Below are 20,833 nucleotides of genomic sequence, written 5' to 3'. Positions count from 1 at the left end.
AATTCCATATGTATAAATGGTGTTCGTGATGAAACAAACTACCATCAGTCAGAGCTAAAGTAGACAAGTGGTTTGAAGTGAAACAAATGCATTGTATTCCTAAAACACATTGGCAGGCCTACTTCTCATGTTGAATATGCCAAGTGTGTTAAAAGCCATATGGATCAATCAACTCTGACTATTAGCATCTATCGGCCAATGACTAGAGTGAGCGTCGTTAATGTCTATACAAATCTTGGCACAAAATCTTGGCCAAATCAATCCACGAGAGCAACTGTAACCTACATTCCACGAAGAGAGGATATTCCAAAAAGCAACTGATTAGCTGTAAGAGGAAATGTAGTTTTAGTGGCTAGAAACGCTAGCTGATTTATAAATTACCTGGCATTTGATTCATGGCCATACATTGTAATAAACGACATAAAACATTTCAACAGTTGAGACGACTAACAGTTGAGGTGCACATTTCTAGGCTATAACATACATATTCAAATATTTAGAACATGCGTATCAGTCAGCTGCACTGTATATTTCTTAGTTCCCTCATGGTCGCTGTTGTCATCATGTTGTAATTTACATGAAATAGAACATTGCTTTCAAGACAATGTTTCATTACTGAAATTCTATAGACCTCAAATTTAGTATATTTGTTTGCCAGAATCAATTTCATTCACAATGTTTTCAGATTTAGATCATAGCTAGAAACATTGTCTGTTTCTGAGTGACCATGTACAGTGAAGCCATGAATGCCTAGGTCTAGCCAGCTCAGACAGCAGTATAATACACTGTGTAGCCACTGGAAGGAGACAGACGGACATACAGAGACGGACAGACAGACACAGACGGACGGACAGACAGACTGACAGACTGACTGACTGAGACTGACTGACTGACGGACTGAGACTGACGGACTACCTTCGTCCCAAATGGCACACTATTCCCTATATAGTGCACTAGTTTTGACCAGAGCCCTATGGGCCCTAGTCAAAAGTAGTGCACTACGTAGGAAATAGGGTGCCATTTGGGACAAACCAATGATACAGCGATGTGAGAGAGGGAGGGAGCCACAGGTGTACAGTGTAGTACAGAACGGCCTTGCCTCGTCTTGACAGAGAATGATATATAATCCACCGCTTTCTGAAGGCTCTCGTCTGGTGCTGAGCTGAGGAGCAAAGGAAAAGGAAACCCACTTCCACGTCCCTGGTTGCATATATTTCAGAGGTTTTGAGTTCACCCTCCGTGACCCGCCGGCCGCCGATGCAAAAGAGAAGGAAGAGAGAGACCCAAACAAAACACACACGCTTCAGACGCTTCAGGAAACACCCGTTTTAATTCAAAAGAAATACTTGTAGCAGACAGACAAAGTCGTAGAGAAAAGCAGTCAGAAGATTTACAATTCAAATTAGTTTAAAAAAGGAATCATACATCGCCATTCATAGCGTTTCATGTCATTGAAACGAGTCCTGCAGAACCTCAACTGGACATTACTTTGGTTTCATACACTCAAAGAAAGACAGAGATATATTTACACATATACTTCTAGGACAGGGGCTGACGGGCCTTCTGGGGGCCCACAACCGCTTTGTTCTATTGTTCCTATTGGCAAGCTCCATCTCTGAACATACAGTATATTTTGTCACGGGGCTGTCTGAAGTGTCAAAGCATTAGTGGTTTGACTCTTATGCGCTGCTACAAGGGCAGCAACATAGACGGAAATGGGCTTTTCTGCCCAGTCCAGATTTGAGGGGCCGTTTGAAACCAAACATATTTTTACTGTCTCAGTTTCACTGAAGAGAGAAAGAGATTATGGCTGCGTGGTTGATGTTCTCTTAGCTTGGACAAATACTAACAGGACTCTGACAAATCCAGTACTAAACATGAGGATAATGTATATGATGTCAGGCACCTGATTTGATTATTCCGTCAGGGATAGCTGTCAGGGGACATGGGAGGAGACTGGGAAGCGTCTTAAATACATTATCCATATAGCTCAAATATAGCCCTATGTGGGCTCTGGTCAAAAGTAGTGCACTATATAGGGAATAGGATGCCATTTGAGATGCACCCAAGGTATCCATATTCCCTATATAGTGCACCACTTTTGTCAAATTACTCTGGTCATAAGTAGTGTACTATATAGGGAATAGCATGTAATTTGAGATAAAAGGTATCCCTATATACTGTAGTGCACTGCTTTTGTCAAACTGCTCTGGTCAAAAGTAGTGCACTATATAGGGAATAGGGTGTGATTTGAGATGTGACCGAGGTGGTTTAGGTGAAGAGGCGGATGGTGGCGTCGGCCCCTGAGGAGAAGACCCAGGGCTGGGTGGGGTGGAAGGTCACGTCTAGGACCCCCAGGTCGTGGGTGATCTGGTGACCCTTCAGTACCTTGACTGGAACAATGAGAGGGTTCTGGAGCAGGTCACTGTAAAGAAAGAAAGAAAAGACGAGAGAGAGAAAGATTGATAGAGTTATGACATCAGAACAGTGCAGAAGATGGAATACAGACAATATTCTAAAGTGTTCCTAAAGTTATTTTCTTCTTCATTTAAAACCTGTTGATGGTTATACAGCCGAAATAAAATGTACAATACAGAAAATATGGTTTGTAGGATATGCATCAACATTTCGGCGAGTTGGAGAAGGAACGCGCCGGGAAAAACAACATTACATCTTTGGTTTGAATATAAATAGATCTAGTAGAGGGAGACTGATGAAGGGGTTGGATCCAGAGTTGTGTTGCCCTCAACCGGACACGCTTCATTACCCTTACTCAAGGAGCTTTTTATGACCTAACTGGCTCTATGGTTCTGGATACGTGCTGGAGGAAAGACCAAAAAGGGTTCAGATATGGTGAAAGAGAGAGAGACGAAAGAGGAAAAGAGAGATGAGACAGATGAGAGAGAAAAGGTGTAATATCGCAGTGGAAGGTGTGATGAGTGACTTGTAGAGAGAGAGAATGACTCACAGGAAAGGAGAGATGGTGATAGACAAAAATAGACATGAGAGAGACGGTGAAGGGGAGAGGTGTAATATTGTACTGGTACAGTAGGTGTGATAGGGAGAGGTGACTTACTTGTAGACCATGCCGTGGCAGACGATCACGCTGCCGTCATCAGCACCAGAGGCGAATAGGGGGTAGTTTCTGTGATAAGCCACGCCCCTCAAGGCCTTCTTGTGATGCCTGGGTCACCAAAATAGACAAAAGACTTCAGAACCAATAAAAAACAGGCCTTATGAATTACTATCTTGTCACATGGTCAACAACTATTATTCATTAGCAATCAATAATTATAAATGAGAATGTATAGTGGTGCCTCACCGCAGCATCTTGTAGGGTTTGGTGGAGAGGTCTAGATCAAACCAGGCCAGTCTGCAGTCATAGCTGCCACAGATCAGGTTATCACCTGACCAGGAGTAGCGTTAGTATAGAAAACATTTATACACTCATATCGGGCTACTCTATCTATCATATGACCACCTTCCTCCTCTTGAGAAGGAACATCAAATCAAACCTTATTGAAAGTGCATTTAGCCATCTCCACAGACTTTACAGTACAACATACTCTCTTTTCTGAGGGGGACCTGTGACAGAGCGCTGCACTAACCTCCAGGGTGAATGGCCATGCTTGAGATCCACTTGCAGTTGGTCATCAGCTTCTTGGTCAGCTCTTGCTTGATGAGGTTGTAGACGCGCACGTAGCGCTGCGTGGCCACGAAGAAGTAGGGCCGCAGGGGGTGGAAGGAGACGCACTGCACCAGGCCCTTGTTCTTGCGGAAGGGGTTCTGCGTCCGCCGCTTGCTCACCTGGTGGATCAGCACCTGCAGGTTGCTGCTGTTGTCAGGCATGACGCTGGCCAGGTAGTCACCCTTACCGTGCCAAACCACCTGCTTTACTGCCTGGAGGAGGAAGGGGAGGGAGGGAGAGGGAGGGAGGGAGGGAGGGAGAGGGGAGGAGGGAGAGGGAGGGAGGGGGAGGGAGGGAGGGAGGGAGAGGGAGGAAGGGGAGGGAGGGAGAGGGAGGGAGGGAGAGGGGAGGGAGGGAGAGGGAGGAAGGAGGGAGGGAGAGGGAGGAAGGGGAAGGAGGGAGAGGGAGGGAGAGGGGAGGGAGAGGAAGGGAGAGGGGAGGGAGGGAGAGGGGAGGGAGGGAGAGGGAGGAAGGGGAAGGAGGGAGAGGGGAGGGAGAGGGAGGGGGAGGGAGAGGGAGGGAGGGGAAGGAGGGAGAGGGAGGGAGGGAGAGGGAGGGAGAGGGGAGGGAGAGGGAGAGGGAGAGGGAGAGGGAGAGGGAGAGGGAGAGGGAGAGGGAGAGGGAGAGGGAGAGGGAGGGAGAGGGAGGGAGGGAGGGAGAGGGAGGGAGGGAGAGGGAGGAAGGGGGAAGGAGGGAGAGGGGAGGGAGGGGAAGGAGGGAGAGGGAGGGAGGGGAAGGAGGGAGAGGGAGGGAGGGAGAGGGAGGGAGGGGAGGGAGAGGGAGGGAGGGAGAGGAGGAAGGGGAAGGAGGGAGAGGGAGAGGGAGGAGAGGGAGAGGGGAGGGAGGGAGAGGGAGAGGGGAGGGAGGGAGAGGGAGAGGGGAGGGAGGGAGAGGGAGAGGGAGGGAGGGAGAGGGGAGGGAGGGGGAGGGAGGAAGGGGAAGGAGGGAGAGGGAGAGGGAGGGAGGGAGAGAGGAAGAGGGAGAGGGGAGGGAGGGAGAGGGGAGGGAGAGGAGAGGGGAGGGAGAGGGGAGGGAGAGGGGAGGGAGGGAGAGGGGAGGGAGGGAGAAGGGAGGGAGGGAGAGGGAAGGGAGGGAGAGGGGAGGGAGGGAGATGAAGAGAGGAGAGAAGAGGAGGATTTAAGCATGATTCAATATTAATTGTATTATCACAATTCAAAACAACATTTATATTACTACTGTTATTACTATACAGTACTATTATTATTACTACAGTAATACATTATAGTTTTAATACATATTTTTATAGTACACCTAGGACTACAGCTAAGGTAAAGTACAGACACTTGAAAATATGGGTGGTAGCTAGTATTACTATTGCAGGCTTTCCAAATGCCATGTGCATCTGTAGCAATTTTCCACTCCATTTTAATTACAAAAACTAGAAAGCTCTTCTCTTATGTTTCTTTCAGTTTACTTGAGGAAAAAGTCTAACCACAATCTGCTCTGGTTTTGCCAATCCTTAAAAACCACAAAGCTACAGCTGTTGAACTAAAAAGGGTTGCTGGGGTAATGACAAAAAATATGACTGAATGTCATCATAGGGTTTCCAGTATCTCCATTTGAGTGTTTGTCTTCTTCGCTATGGCCCCAACATTCTGAGTTACCTGTGGCCTTAAAGGGGTAATCTGGGATTCAAACAACAAAGCAGTCACCCCACCACTTTTCTGGCAACCAGCTGAGGGATAGGGCTAGAGAAATGTAACCACTCTCAAATTCATGGAGCTATGGATGCAAGCACTGACCACTGAGTTGGGATGACCTTACCTAAGAGGAGTGAGGATGAATGGAGGAGTATGGGAAGGCTTACCTTAGGGTGGGTGAGGGGAAGTCTGAGAGGGAGGGGTAGTGTCTTTTACCTTAGGGTGGGTGAGGGTTAGTCTGAGAGGGAGGGGTAGTGTATTTTACCTTAGGGTGGGTGAGGGGAAGTTTGAGAGGGTAGGTTCAGGACTATTACCTTCGGGTGGGTGAGTGTGAGGCGGTGGCCCTTGTTGTGCTCCGGGCCCTCAGACAGAGCCCAGGTGACGGCCTGCTCCTTGTCCTCCTCTGGGGGCTGGTAGGAGGTGATCAGCTGGTCTGTGGAGCTCACCACCAGCCTGTCTCCCAAAGCTGGGTTCAACAGCAGCACTGTACTCTCACTGAGGAAGACAGAGAGGGAGGGGGAGAGAGCGAGAGACCGACAGAGAGGGAGGGGGAGAGAGCGAGAGACCGACAGAGAGAGAGCGAGGGAGACACAGAGAGAGAGACACACAGAGAGAGAGACACACACAGAGGGAGAGACAGAGAGAGAGAGACAGAGAGAGACACAGTCAGAATGACACTGGACCCTACAGGATTGTCTACAAATTAGGTTGCTAACATCAGGATAATGTCAACAAGCCAGTAAAGAGGACAAGTCCTCTCAAAGTTGACAGTGGCATCAGTAGTACCGCATACTAACAATTATAAACTGGTTGCAGTGGTTATTGGTTAACCTCGGACACTACACTATAAATGAATTCTGTCTGTCAACACATACAGTATGTTCAGTGATGAAGACAGAGAACTCAAAACAGAGGAAAGAGGGGGGAAGGATTTTAAGAGAGCACCCATTAGGAGGAAAGAGACTGTATGAGGAGACTTACAAGCACACGGCCACCAGGCAGACGGCCGGGTTGGGGTTCCATGCCACGCTCTTCACAGCTCCGCCCACCTCCAGAGTCTTCATGCAGCGCCCCGTGTTGACCTCCCAGAAGCGCACCGTGCAGTCGTCTGAGCCTGGAGGGAGAGAGAGGGTCAAATGTCAGACTACAGAGTTAACAGGGGGCCCTTAACAGCAGTGTGTGTGTGAGAGAATGCGTGTGTGAGACTGTGTGCGTGTGCTCGTACATGCATCACAATCACACTTGCGCCAGTCAGTGAGTAAGCTGGTCAGCCCAGCCCCAGCGGCAGCAGGTGTGGTCTCCGGACACCACGCCTCGTTGAGTTACCACAGCGTGAAATTCTTAAAGTGGCTCATAAAGAAACTGGGAGAGCTCTGAGCTAGCAGGCTGACTAACCTTAACCTATATGAGAGGGGAGCAGAAACTAATGGTGGAGGAGTAGGAGGGAGTACAGGGGGTTTAGAGGAGAGCAGAGGGGAGAGTAGAAGGGGAGCAGAGCAGGAGGGGTAGAGGGGGGGGGGCTGGTTCGTGTCACTACTAGGCAGGGGTTTAGGGGTTAGTTGATGGGGAGGCTGTGTTGATGAATAATAATGTGATACACAGTAAGTGGAAAGAGTGCAGATATAACTTAAGGGTAATGTAGCATATCTTTATATATCAAAAATAGAATACACACCTATTCAATACATTATCAATTAACTTGTGTGTCTGTGTGGTTCAGATGCGTTAAAGGTTATCCGTGTGTGAATAATACACATCATAAGTAGCCAGATGCGTCGGGACAGATTTCCTGGCAAGCCCACTGCTCATCAGCTGAGTGAAATCTCTCACTCACTCACTCACTCACTCACAATGTGTGCATCCCCAAATGGCACCCTATTCCCTATATAGTGCACTACTTTTGACCAGAGTCCATAGGGCCACAGCCAATGACACATCACAGACCTCTCTGGACTCACTAACTAACTAATGCCTTCTGGGAGCGCATGCCTTCTGGGAGCGCATGCAGTATCACCGACTAGCACTGCCAAAGGATCCTTTGAATTTCACAGGCTTTTTCTCTGCCATTATACCTCTATAGGCTCCATCTATATGTTATGGACATGGAGCAGTCATATTTCTAGGGTCTTTGGCAACCTCCTGTATTGGTCTGATTTTGTGTTTTGGTTTGCCATCACACCTCTATTATTAGCCACGGAGCAGTGAGATTTCTAGACCTTTCTTTTGGACAATACTTTGGCATGAAATAACTCCAGCGTCCGTTGGTCTTCCCTTTCCTGTTGAGGTTGGTTTGAGAAAGAAAGAGTAAGGTCCTAATCAGAACCACAGGAGCCAATCTCTCTTTACTGCTGGTACACAATAAGGAAATCTAGGAATTTCGCAGGCACTACGCAAACCAACCACGTTCGATAACACCACCGACGCTCTACCGCTCCAACTTAAGAGTGAGAGGTAGTAGTAGTAAAATAATAGTCTTATTTTAACTTCTATACATGAACGCTCCATAAACGCAAGAAAAACACAGGGAAAAAAAACACCTCCTGGACGGTGGGTGGAGTGTAATAATTTGAAAAACCATAATCCCATTTTAAGTATTGACCTCTGTGGCGGCGACGGATATAGAACTTGTGGGACAGGCCCGACCCAGCCGTGAGGTTGAATCCCGGGCTGCTGGCGGTTTAGAGACAGAGCGTGAGAGAGAAACCCGTCCGTCTGGCAACACATTGCTGCACTCAGGCTGTGCAAATACAACTGGCTGATTGGCCGAAGGGTCAAGTGAGTCGCGTGTGGACACTGCCGTTGGAAAGGAATCACTTGTGTATGAGGAGGTCTAGAACTGTGAAACTGTGGTAAGAACTCAGAACTATGCTGTTCCTTTTCTATTGAGGGGACTTCCTTAATTCTAGGTCAATTTCAATGGTTTACCCTGAAATACATAACTGGGGCAGATCCAGGAGTTTGGTGTGTGCTTACTCGCCTACTTGAGAATCCGACAAGCAGAACGTTTTTATGTCAATCTGACATAAATATAAGGCTGTGTCACTGGACAGGATGAGAGAATTTAGCAAATTTAGAGAATAAAAATGAAACGGACACATGGTTTGTAACCTCAGAGCACAGTTCAAGGCTCAGTTGTCGTGGGCAAACAACAATGTAAGTCAACAGACTGGAGCAGCGCTATTGGTCAGCACGTTCAACTGAGGCTCCAGGGGGAGGTACTTTGATGGACTGGGGACTTTCTAGGGCACCTTGGTTTGAAAGCCCAGGTAGTAACAGCATTATACTCTGGCTTTCTAGGACCAAACAAAAACACACCGCTGATTCAATATTCAAATTATGATTGCAGATTATGGCCTAAATATTAACCCTGTAATGGCAATAAGAAAAAGCGGAGGCCAACACAATGGTGACCATCTGTGTGAGCACCGAATGACACAGTCAACCAACTGTCACAAAAGCATGTCCCTAAGTTTATGGTAGGTAGCCTCTTGGTAGTGGTAGTGTTGTTGCTCTCTGGTTTACAGGGCTGTGTTCTTCCTGTTGTGGAGTGAGCGAGACAGCGAGAGAGAGAGAGAGCGCGAGCGAGCAAGAGAGAGAGAGCGAGCGAGCGAGAGAGACCAGCTAGTGGAATTCACCTAACCTTTGTGTATCTGTGATGTCACAGGTCTTCAAATCAAATCACATTTTATTTGCCACATGCACCGAATACAATTCACCTTACAGTGAAATGCTTACTTACAAGCCCTTAACCAACAATGCAGTTTAAAAAAAGCAAATAATGAAAGAGTAAAATAACAGTAGGGAGGCTATATACAGGGGGGTACTGGTACAGAGTCAATGTGAAATAACAGTAGGGAGGCTATATACAGGGGGGTACTGGTACAGAGTCAATGTGAAATAACAGTAGGGAGGCTATATACAGGGGGGTACTGGTACAGAGTCAATGTGAAATAACAGTAGGGAGGCTATATACAGGGGGGGTACTGGTACAGAGTCAATGTGAAATAACAGTAGGGAGGCTATATACAGGGGGGTACTGGTACAGAGTCAATGTGAAATAACAGTAGGGAGGCTATATACTGGGGGGTACTGGTACAGAGTCAATGTGAAATAACAGTAGGGAGGCTATATACTGGGGGGTACTGGTACAGAGTCAATGTGAAATAACAGTAGGGAGGCTATATACAGGGGGGTACTGGTACAGAGTCAATGTGAAATAACAGTAGGGAGGCTATATACAGGGGGGTACCGGTACAGAGTCAATGTGAAATAACAGTAGGGAGGCTATATACAGGGGGGTACCGGTACAGAGTCAATGTGAAATAACAGTAGGGAGGCTATATACAGCGGGGTACCGGTACAGAGTCAATGTGAAATAACAGTAGGGAGGCTATATACAGGGGGGTACCGGTACAGAGTCAATGTGCGGGGGCACCGGTTAGTCCAGGTAATTTAGGTAATATGTACATGTGGGTAGAGTTAAAGTGACTAAACATAGATAATAAACAGAGTAGCAGCAGCGTAAAAGAGGGGGTGGGGGGGCAATGCAAATAGTCCGGGTAGCCATGATTAGCTGTTCAGGAGTCTTATGGCTTGGGGGTAGAAGCTGTTAAGAAGCCTTTTGGACCTAGACTTGGCGCTCCGGTACCGCTTGCCGTGCGGTAGCAGAGAGAACAGTCTATGACTAGGGTGGCTGGAGTCTGACAATTTCAAGACAAAGTATACGGGACCATCTCAGGTCCTTCCATAAAAAGCTGGTGACATTCCAATCCCGGCCGGCGTGTGGAGGGAGGAATTCCGTCCTTCCCAGTTCTCCCCACCAGGGAAGGGTTGAAGGTTGAGGGTTCAGCCCTAGTCAGAATTCAGAGGGAACGGCGCCTGCCGGGTGGAGGCTAGAGCGGGAGGAGCTGCCACCGCACCACGCAACCCATTGTTAGTAGGGAATGTGGAGCCAGGAACACCAGAACCCCAGTTTGTTTACTGCTGGGAGTGTGGGTGTGAATATACTGTACACAGTCAAGCCCCAGTCCAACCCAGGATGCTCAGTACAATTTACTGTTTGTGTCCCAAATGGTACCCTATTCCCTACGTAGTGCACTACTTTTGACCAGAGCCCTATGGGTGCCATTTGGGACGCTGCCTGTAACTGTCGTGAAAAATAAGCAGCATTATAAAGTCTATAAAACTAATTTCAGTCCTGAGAGAATGCTCGGAGTGGGGTAGGTCATCATCATGTTTTACAGGTTTGGACGTCCCCAGACAGACAGTCCCCTATTTAGAGACAGGGCAGGTCAAAGTAACAGTCATTATTAAAAAGCACCACACACTGATATGGAATGAAATATCTATGAACCAGCACACAATAGGAAAACAAACTGGTGGGGGGTGAGGGTGGCTGCAATTCCTGGGAGGTTGTCAACTGCCATTTTTACTGTGGGAAAGAGGGTTTTACGACTGGTTTAATATATTTTACTGCAAGACAAAATAGTGGCACTGACTGTAGTGGTTTTGCATATGGGCCTTTATGAAATCCTTTGTTATGGACAGCTTAACAGATATTGACATTAAATTGCTGCCAGGCAGCCTCGTTCACTCATTCCCTCCTTCCTTCCTTCTTCACCTCCATCTCCTCTGTCTTTCTCTGACTAGACCACGTCACCTCTCTCCCCATCCCCCTCCCTCTCTGAGGGCCTGTTACAGCTGTGAACGGAAAATGAATCAAAACAGGTGTAATTGCCTGTAGGCTATTGACCAGGCTTTTCAGGGTTTAAATTAAACTACATATCATACAGTAATAATAACAGGACAGTATGTCTCTATGGCTTGGGGAATAGGATTCCCATGCCTGTCGTAGTAGAGTAAGGCCAGGGAAAGAAGCCTTTTTTTTCTTTCTATTTTTTTACATGTGACCATTTTAGGTTATTTATTTTTTATGCACAAATGATCAATACGTCCTGCTCTTTTCATACTGTACAATACCTACAATACTTGCAATAATCCATCCTATTCAGACTAAGATAGGCCTTTGTCCTGGTGCGGAGTAAATAGCTTAAATAGCCAGGCATACAGTTATACTGCACGCCTGTGGAAAGACAAAGCCACCTTCGTTTTATATGAGCAAGGCCCTTACTTCATATCTGACAGTGTGCCCCAGGGCCAGACAATATTAAACTGATGGAAACTATACAACACTGAGTGCGCAATCTACAGACACTCCTTCTGTCACGACTTCCGCCGAGGCTGCCTCCCCTCCTTGTTCGGGCAGGTTTCGGCGTTCGGCATCACCGGCTTACTGCCGATCCATTTATCATCACTCCATTTGTCTAATCTTCAATCACACACACCTGGTCCTTATTCCCTCATTAGTCATGGTACAAGTGTTCCCTCTGCTTCCTTGTCTGTGTGGGTGATTGTTTATTGTGGAGGTTTGTGTAGTTCGGTGGAGCTCGTGTATTGTGTATCGACGGGAGTATTCTCCCGTGTGCCTTGTATTTTCCAGTGCGCCTGTTTTGTGCCCTGGAGTGTGTTTGACGCATTTCTGCGTAATCCTGTATTTTGCGGATTAAAGCCTATTATTCTGTGACTTACCCTCCTGCGCCTGACTTTTTCAACACCACCTCATCACAGAATCACCCACCCGAGTATGTAGTCAGCGGGATACACACACATGCCTGGAGTCGTGGAACGGGTCCAGGAGCATTCACCCATGCTAGCCAGCTTGGGTGAAGCGATGGGTTGGCTTATTCAGGTCGTCCAACGCCTGGAGAGGAGCGAGCCCGATCCGTCGAGACCAGCTGGTCAACCGGATCCCGCCACCTACACCCCAGCACCCGGAGGGATCCAGATATCCCGACCAGGGGAGTTCGACGGGACAGCGGCGCTGTGCCAAGGATTTCTTCTCCAACTGGAGCTCTACTTCTCCAGCATCCGGCCGGTTCCATCGGGCGGGAGAAGGTGTCCGCCCTCGTCTCCTGCCTCTCGGGGAAAGCCCTGGAGTGGGCCAACGCGGTGTGGAACGAAGGAGGAGCCGCGTTGGAGAACTACGGGGAGTTCGCTCGCCTCTTCCGGGCGGTCTTCGATCACCCGCCCGAGGGTCGAGAGGCGGGCGAGCGGCTGGTCCACCTGAGGCAGGGGACGAGGACTGCGCAGGACTTCGCATTGGAGTTTCGAACTCTGGCAGCTGGATACGGGTGGAATGAGCGGGTCCTGATCGACCAGTTCCGGTGCCATCTGCGAGAGGACGTCCGACGGGAGCTAGCCTGCCGTGACACCATGTTGTCCTTCTCGCAACTGGTGGAAATGGCCATTCGTTTGGACAACCTGCTGGTAACCAGAGGACGTCCTGGAGGAGGTCTGCCCGTTTCCATCCTGGCCGACTCGGATCCAGAACTGATGGAGATGGGTGGAACCGCTAGCCGAGAGAGCGGAGGACAACAGTGCCAGTGCCACACTGGTGGCGTAAAGGGACATTACACCACACGTTGTCGTCAACGCTCTTCTGGGTTTAGAGGCGGCAGGCAGGGCACTCTCGCATCACCCCAGGTATCGAACACCCACACTCGTTCAGAGCCCTCTGCTGTGCACTGTAAAATATTTGTCTCCTTTCCTGAGCACATGGATGTTCCCCAGTGTAAGGCGCTAGTCGATTCAGGCACAGCTGGGAACGTTATGGACAAGGCATTCGCACACCATATAGGCATTCCATTGATTCCCCTATCAATTCCACGCCCCATCAGAGCACTTGATAGTCGACCATTAGGATCCGGGTTGGTTAAGGAAGTTACTGCACCAGTCACCATGATTACCCAGGAGACTCATTGTGAGCAGGTAACTTTTTCCATTATTGAGTCTCCTGCTTTCCCTGTGGTATTAGGTATCCCTTGGCGAGCACTCCACAACCCCACCTTTTCATGGCCGCAGAGGGTTCTCACGGGGTGGTCGCGAGAGTGTCAGGGTAGGTGTCTAGGTGTTTCCGTTGGTGCAACCACGGTGGAAAGTCCAGACAGTACCTCCACCGTGCGCATTCCTCCTGAATACCTCGATCTGGCGCAAGCGTTCTCTAAAACGCAGGCGACTAAATTACCATCTCATCGGGCGGGGGATTATAATATAATAAATAATGCCATTTAGCAGACGCTTTTATCCAAAGCGACTTACAGTCATGTGTGCATACATTTTTACGTATGGGTGGTCCCGGGGATCGAACCCACTACCCTGGTGTTACAAGCGCCATGCTCTACCAATTGAGCTACAGAGGACCAGGGATTGCGCGATAAACCTCTGGGTAGACGCTGTACCTCCCAGGAGTCATATATACCCCCTGCCACAGGCTGAAACGGTGGCTATGGAAACATATGTTACCGAGTCCCTGCGCCAGGGGTATATTCGTCCCTCCACTTCACCCGCCTCCGAGTTTCTTCTTTGTGAAGAAGAAGGATGGAGGTCTGTGCCTGTGCATTGATTATCAACCACTGAACAGGGAGACGATAAGATTTAGTTATCCTCTCCCCCTCATTCCTTCAGTGAATGAATCAATGCATGGGGCGCGCTTCTTCACCAAATTAGATCTCAGGAGTGCGTACAACCTGGTGCGTATCCGAGAGGGAGATGAGTGGAAGACAGCGTTCAGCACAACCACGGGGCATTATGAATACCTGGTGATGCCCTATGGTTTGATGAATGCTCCCTCAATTTTCCAGTCCTTTGTGAACGAGGTGTTTTTTCAGCCTTGTCCGAGCCTTGACCGTGTGGAGGCATTGGCTCGAGTGGGCAAAACACCCATTCCTCGTCTGGACGGACCACCGTAACCTGGAGTACATCCGGGCAGCGAGGAGGCTTAATCCTCGCCAGGCCAGGTGGGCCCTATTCTTCACCCGGTTTGATTTCACTCTATCATACATCCCGGGTATGAAGAACGTGAAGGCAGACGCGCTGTCCCGGCTGTATGACACAGAGGAGAGGCCCAGAGACAACACTCCCATACTGCCGGCTTCCTGCATTGTGGCGCCGGTAGTATGGGCGATGGACACGGATATAGAGCAGGCATTACGCACGGATCCCTCTCCACCTCAGTGTCCAGATCGGCTACAGGACGTGCCTGCTCTTATCCGTGATCGTCTGATCTACTGGGCACACACGTCACCCTCCTCTGGACACCCAGGTATCGGCCGTACAGTGCGCTGCCTGACCGGAATATACTGGTGGCCTACCTTGGCTAAGGACGTGAGGGTGTATGTCTCCTCCTGCTCAGTGTGCGCCCAGAGTAAGGCACCTAGGCACCTCCCAGCTGGTAAGTTACAACCTTTACCAGTTCCACAACGACCATGGTCTCACCTGAGTGTTGATTTTCTAACTGATCTTCCTCTCTCCCAAGGTAACACCATGATCCTGGTCGTTGTGGACCGCTTTTCTAAAGCCTGCCGCCTCTGCCCGGTCTCCCCACGGCTCTGCAAACTGCGGAGGCTCTGTTTACACACGTCTTCCAGCACTACGGGGTACCAGAGGATATAGTGTCTGACCGAGGTCCCCAGTTCACATCCAAGGTCTGGAAGGCGTTCATGGAACGTCTGGGGGTCTTGGTCAGCCTGACCTCTGGGTTCAACCCTGAGAGTAATGGGCAGGTGGAACGGGTAAATCAGGACGTGGGTAGGTTCATGCGGTCCTACTGCCAGGACCGGCCGGGGGAGTGGTCGGTGTTCTTGCCATGGGCAGAATATGCCCAGAACTCTCTCCACTCCTCCACTAACCTAACGCCTTTCCAGTGTATTCTAGGCTACCAACCGGTTCTGGCACCGTGGCACCAGAGCCAGACTGAGGCTCCTGCAGTGGATGACTGGTTTCGGCGCGCGGAGGAGACGTGGGATGCTGCCCACGTTCACCTCCAACTCGCCGTGCGTTGTCAGAAGGCCAACGCTGACCGCCACCGCAGTGAGGCCCCTGTCTTTGTACCGGGGGATCGGGTCTGGCTCTCGACCCGGAATCTGCCCCTCCGCCTGCCCTGCCGGAAGCTGAGCCCGCGGTTTTTGGGGCCGTTCAAAGTCCTGAGGAGAGTCAACGAGGTCACTTATAGGTTATTACTTCCCCCTGATTACCATATTAACCCCTCGTTTCAGGTGTCTCTCCTCAGGCCGGTGTTAGCTGGTCCGCTCCAGGAGGCTGAGGTGCGGGAGGTCCCTCTACCTCCTCTGGACATCGAGGGGGCCCCGGCGTACTCTGTCCGTTCCATCCTGGATTCGAGGCGTCGGGTGGGGGGGCCTTCAGTACCTTGTGGAGTGGGAAGGGTACGGTCCGGAGGAACGGTGCTGGGTTCCGGTGAGGGATATCCTCGATCCCTCCATGTTACGGGATTTCCACCGTCGCCAACCGGCTCGCCCTGCTCCGCGTCCTCCTGGCTGTCCCCGAGGCCGGCGCGCTGCTGGAGCCGCGCGTCAAGGGATGGGGGTACTGTCAGGACTTCCGCCGAGGCTGCCTCCCCTCCTTGTTCGGGCAGGTTTCGGCGTTCGGCGTCACCGGCTTACTAGCTACTGCCAATCCATTTATCATCACTCCATTTGTCTTGTCTTCAAATCACACACACACACCTGGTCCTTATTCCCTCATTAGTCATGGTATAAGTGTTCCCTATGCTTCCTTGTCTGTGTGGGTGATTTGTTTATTGTGGAGGTTTGTGTAGCTCGGTGGAGCTCGTGTATTGTGTATCGACGGGAGTATTCTCCCATGTGCCTTGTATTTTCCAGTGCGCCTGTTTTGTGCCCTGGAGTGTGTTTGACGCATTTCTGCGTAATCCTGTATTTTGCGGATTAAAGCCTATTATTCTGTGATTTACCCTCCTGTACCTGACTTCTTCAACACCACCTCATCACACCTTCCCTAACCTCACCTCCATGTTATTAAATTAACTTCTATGTATATCAAGTTTTACTGCTTTGAATGGTACACATCATTTTCCTGGTAAGAATCTTCAGTCAATGTGACGTGCATAATTACATTGCTTCTGTTCTGCCTGCTACCCTTCATCACAGAGAGCAAAACCACTAGGGATGATTTTCTACATAGCACCAACATTAATAACCAAAGTAAAGTTGTGGCCTATTGTTCTCTGCCTGACTGTGGCTGTGGAGAAAAGACAGGCAGCCAGAAGCTATAAAAGACTAAGATAATTTGCGTCTTGGATGGATGAAGGGAAAGGAGACACACTACGAGATCTGTGATTGATTTATTCTCCTAGACGTGTTCCAGTAAGTATGGCCGACTAGCTGCAGAGCCTAAATGCAGCTGTGCTCATCTACTGCTCTGTAAACCCTGGATTCTTTCCAGCCTTGCTCTGTCTCTCTGACGCGCCAGCCAGCCCCAGCCCCAGGATGGGTCACTTATCTTACGGTACACATCTCAGCACTGCCTGGAGCACACAGCCATTATGACATCATGGCTCAAGCTTTGGGGGATGATTTAAGCAGTCAGTTAGCTACTGACTCAGAAAGACGCAAAATAAAGAAAATGAGTGCCAGGGAGACAGTTAGCTACTGACTAAGAAAATGGCACACTGAAGAGCTAGCCAAACAGCAGCAGAGTCAGAGACGTTACTACATCACATTAAAGATGACTAGTGAGTTAACACATACCTGAGACCAGCCATTGGCCAGTGGGAGACGCACTGATAGAGCGCACCAGACTTGTGTGGCCACGGTACACCTGTTGAGAGGACACATCATTAAGTTCATGATTTGTGCCCACTTAACATACATTTTTAGGCCCATCGCCCCATGAGGTACATTTCCAATAAATTCAGATTCAGTGGTTGACCTACCAGAGACATAGTGGTGGGGAAGGGCTGCAGGTCCTTGGGTTTGGGCAGCTTGGGGATCAGATCTTCTGGATTCACATTCACCTGTGGAGACCAATTGAGATGAATAGAGTTGAGTCACGATGGAGAATTACCTAATTGATCTGACAATATAGGGGTCCTTCTAAATGAGCCACATAGCTTTACTTATGAGTATCTTCAAATCAAATATTTGCATAATGCACACCAACAAAGTCCCTCTATTATAAAAATGATACCGGCAAATGGTTAACTATTAACTATTTAGCTAGACATTCAGGCGGGGTCTCTAGTCTCACCCTCATCTTGCGCTGGCGGGGGCACAGGTAAAGGTCAAGGCAGCGTTCGAAGCGCTCGTGGATGAAGCGGGAGAAGGCGGGCACGGCCCTCAGACAGGAGTGTTTCTGGGGGAGGAACGGGAGCTTCCTGTCCTCTGTATCCTGCTGCTCCCACGCCAGTCTCTGACAGGGGGAGGAAGAACCAATGGTTAGTCTGAAACTGATGACTGGTCTGTATACTGGTTAATGATTGGTCTGTATACTAATGACTGGTTGATAAGTTATGAATGATTGGTCTTTATACTGTAGCTAATGAGGGACTAACGAAATGTTACAGTTGATCTATGCTACAGAGTTGCGCTACTATGCCTACAGTATATAGTGCAAGCCAATTTACTATAGACAAAGTTAAGGTATTTCAAGAGTGGGACTTCAACTATAATGATATAGGTCGTTATCAATAAAACGTCACCATAAGGTGCAAAGCGTTCAATTTGCCTGCTGGGGGGTTTGGAGATCCCCTGCTCCGTGAAAACCATTGACTGCTTGCTTTTCATGATCAGTAAACATCAATTGATCATGTAATTTCAGATACGTGAGGATAGCCTCACGATCTCTCTCAATATTAGCCACCATCAATTAGATATTGAGTGATATCAAATAAAAGTGAATTATACCTGAGTGGTTTAGATTAATTTCCCATCCTTTGTGGCATCTGCCTGTAAAGCTGCAGAAAGGCGCATTTGCCGATGTACTGTTAGCTGATAATGTTAGCTACCGGTATAAACTTTGTACAGTTGGCTTAACATAGTGGTAAGTAGACCTAATGTATTTTTTTCTCCAACCAATGTAGGCCTACCTAGTGAAGTTAGCTAACATTATCAACATTGTTTTTAATAGTGTTTAATCATGATTGCTGCTGACAGACATGATAGGCTACATTGATGGACCACATTAAATTGGCTTGCTAGCTAATAACAGATCACGTCAATATGGCTTGTTAACTAGCCAACTTTCAGTGGATAAACTAGATTACATTTTACATTTTTGTCATTTAGCAGACGCTCTTATCCAGAGCGACTTACAGTTAGTGACTTACTTACCATGGGTCTCCCGGTCGCGGCCGGCTACGACAGAGCCTGGATTCGAACCAGGATCTCTAGTGGCAGAGCGATGCAGTGCCTTAAACCACTGCGCCACTCGGGAGGTGGCTATATTGAAATTGTTTGAGTTGCTTGCCATCTATAGTGGTGATGACAGTAGTCCGACTGACAACTTTACCAGGACAACGATTTTCCGATGTCAAACTCTTCCCAAAAACCTCATCTCTGATGAAGCAAGCTAAATGACACAATGTTTGCTAGCTAGCTAGCTAGCTACATGCCAAATGGATAGGCTACCCTCACGTATCTGAAAAAACATGGTCAATTGATGTTTAATGATCATGAAAAGCATGCAGTTACTTGCTGTATAACTCTGATAGAGCTAACTGTGGAATAACCCGAAATGTGTAGTTCTGACTATGGTGATGATATTAAAGCCAAATAGTTGTAACATCTATTTACCAGTCCCTTGAAAACGGCACAGTTGTCAAATCGAACGCTCTGCACCATATTGTGACGTTTTATTGATAACGACTTATACTATAACAAAGACTATGAACCCCATGGTTATTCACATGAAGAATTGTGTGATGAATTAAGCATTTACCTCTTCCTCTGTGAGAAGGTACTCAGGCGGAGGGTTGTAGGACTCCTCGTGTCCAGGCAGCCTCATCTTGGGGGCGGGGACGTGCATCTTGTGGCGCCCCAGGATGGCGTTGGGGTCCTCCTTGGCCCACAGGTCATAGTACTGAGGGGTGGTCTCTTTCGGCTTACGGGGCTTGATCCAACCCATCTTTATGGCATGGACCAGCTTCGAAACCTGGGAGAGATAGAGACAGGCCAAAAGTAGTGGTGAAACTAAAGTGTGTGTGTGTGTGTTTGCGCAAACACGTCTAAAACGAATGTACGAAAATTAAATCACACAGCATTAAAATAGGGGAGAATGTGCTCTGCTTCGTAAAATATAAAAGACTAACTTGATCAATGAGTGGAATAAAACCAAACCGACATTAATAGAAGGTATTGCTGGGCTAATAAAGCTACGGTTTCTAATGCTAGCAGGATCATTCTATATTTTTATTGTTGAGGGTTTGGGGGGTCTCTAATGTCTCTAAGCCTCCAATTTCAGAACCCCCATTATAACACAATTTCACCTCCGCTTCCACTTGGAAAACTATGCAGGGATCATTACATTCTAATGCCACACATGTGGGAGCAGTTAGGAGGCAAACTGGTGGTAACGTGAGCATTTTCATTTTACTCCCGCTATATATTTATTGTAAATATAGATTAACAGCATAAAACATGAAGCTGTTGAGTGAGCAGAGAGAGAGGAACAGAGAGGTATTTAGAAGGGGGGATAGAGAGACCGAGACAAATAGAGAGAGACCGAGACAGAGAACGAGAGAAAAAGAGAGTTTGAGAGAGAGAGTGTAAGAAAGATACAGAGAGAGTTTGAAAGAGGTAGACAGAGAGTAAGAAAGAGGTAGATAGAGAGAAAGAGGTAGATAGAGAGAGAGAGTAAGAAAGAGGTAGATAGAGAGAGAGAGTTTGAAGAGAGAGTAAGAAAGAGGTAGATAGAGAGAGAGAGTAAGAAAGAGAGAGACCTACCTTCTCCTTCTCTATGAGTGAGGGGATGAAGCTGCGTTTGTCCTGGGGCCTGTTAGTCACTGGATGGATCATGACCTCGTTGGTGAAGAAGTCCACTGACGGCTAAAAAAAACACGTTTATGAGAGACAGAAAAAAATAGAGAAAAGTGTGTGAGAAAACATCTCTGTATGGAGGACAAAAACAACAGTGTGCGATGACTGAGGTTGTGTTCCAAATGGCACCCTATTTCCTATATAGTGCACTCCTTTTCAAATCAAAATCAAAACAAAGTTTATTGGTCGCGTACACAGTTTGCAGATGTTATCGCAGGTGCAGCGAAATGCTTGTTATTTAGCGCCAACGGTGCAGTAATATCTAGCAATACAAAACAAGACACACAATACAATAATACAAAGATATCAGAATGAGCTAAATACTTTTGACCAGGGGCCGTGGGTCAAAAGCGATGCACTATTATAGGGAACAGGGAGCCATTTGGGACACAGCCTGAAGTCTGATGTAAACAAAGTCTGCTAGGATTGAAGACAGACCCTTGTGAAACAAACGTCTGGGAAGCCATAGTTTAATAGACAGCCCAATGACTTTGGACTGGAATCATTGGACCACCAAAGTCCAAGACAGGTAGCTGATGATGACATTACCGAGTTAGCCTGATATTTTCTTATTTTAC

General features: G+C 48.2%; 1 protein-coding gene across 1 annotated transcript in view; it reads right to left on the bottom strand.

Moving 5' to 3' along the window:
• Positions 1-1,311: 1,311 nt before the first annotated feature.
• Positions 1,312-20,833, bottom strand: part of bop1 (BOP1 ribosomal biogenesis factor) — a 105,754-nt gene continuing 86,232 nt past the window's right edge. Inside the window, exons 6-16 of the mRNA XM_041883534.1 lie at positions 20,163-20,264; positions 19,159-19,371; positions 17,470-17,631; positions 17,156-17,236; positions 16,971-17,040; positions 6,331-6,463; positions 5,664-5,844; positions 3,609-3,900; positions 3,323-3,407; positions 3,077-3,184; positions 1,312-2,425 (exon numbers count right to left, since the gene is read on the bottom strand). Of these exons, the coding sequence (XP_041739468.1) occupies positions 2,272-2,425; positions 3,077-3,184; positions 3,323-3,407; positions 3,609-3,900; positions 5,664-5,844; positions 6,331-6,463; positions 16,971-17,040; positions 17,156-17,236; positions 17,470-17,631; positions 19,159-19,371; positions 20,163-20,264 (1,581 nt within the window). The 3' untranslated portion in view covers positions 1,312-2,271. The remainder of the gene's footprint in view (positions 2,426-3,076; positions 3,185-3,322; positions 3,408-3,608; positions 3,901-5,663; positions 5,845-6,330; positions 6,464-16,970; positions 17,041-17,155; positions 17,237-17,469; positions 17,632-19,158; positions 19,372-20,162; positions 20,265-20,833) is intronic.

The sequence above is a fragment of the Coregonus clupeaformis genome, chromosome 8, assembly GCF_020615455.1.
Source record: "Coregonus clupeaformis isolate EN_2021a chromosome 8, ASM2061545v1, whole genome shotgun sequence".
NCBI lineage: Eukaryota > Metazoa > Chordata > Actinopteri > Salmoniformes > Salmonidae > Coregonus > Coregonus clupeaformis.
The sequence above is the reverse complement of the archived record's forward strand: the minus strand, read 5'-3'. Positions and strand labels throughout refer to the sequence as shown.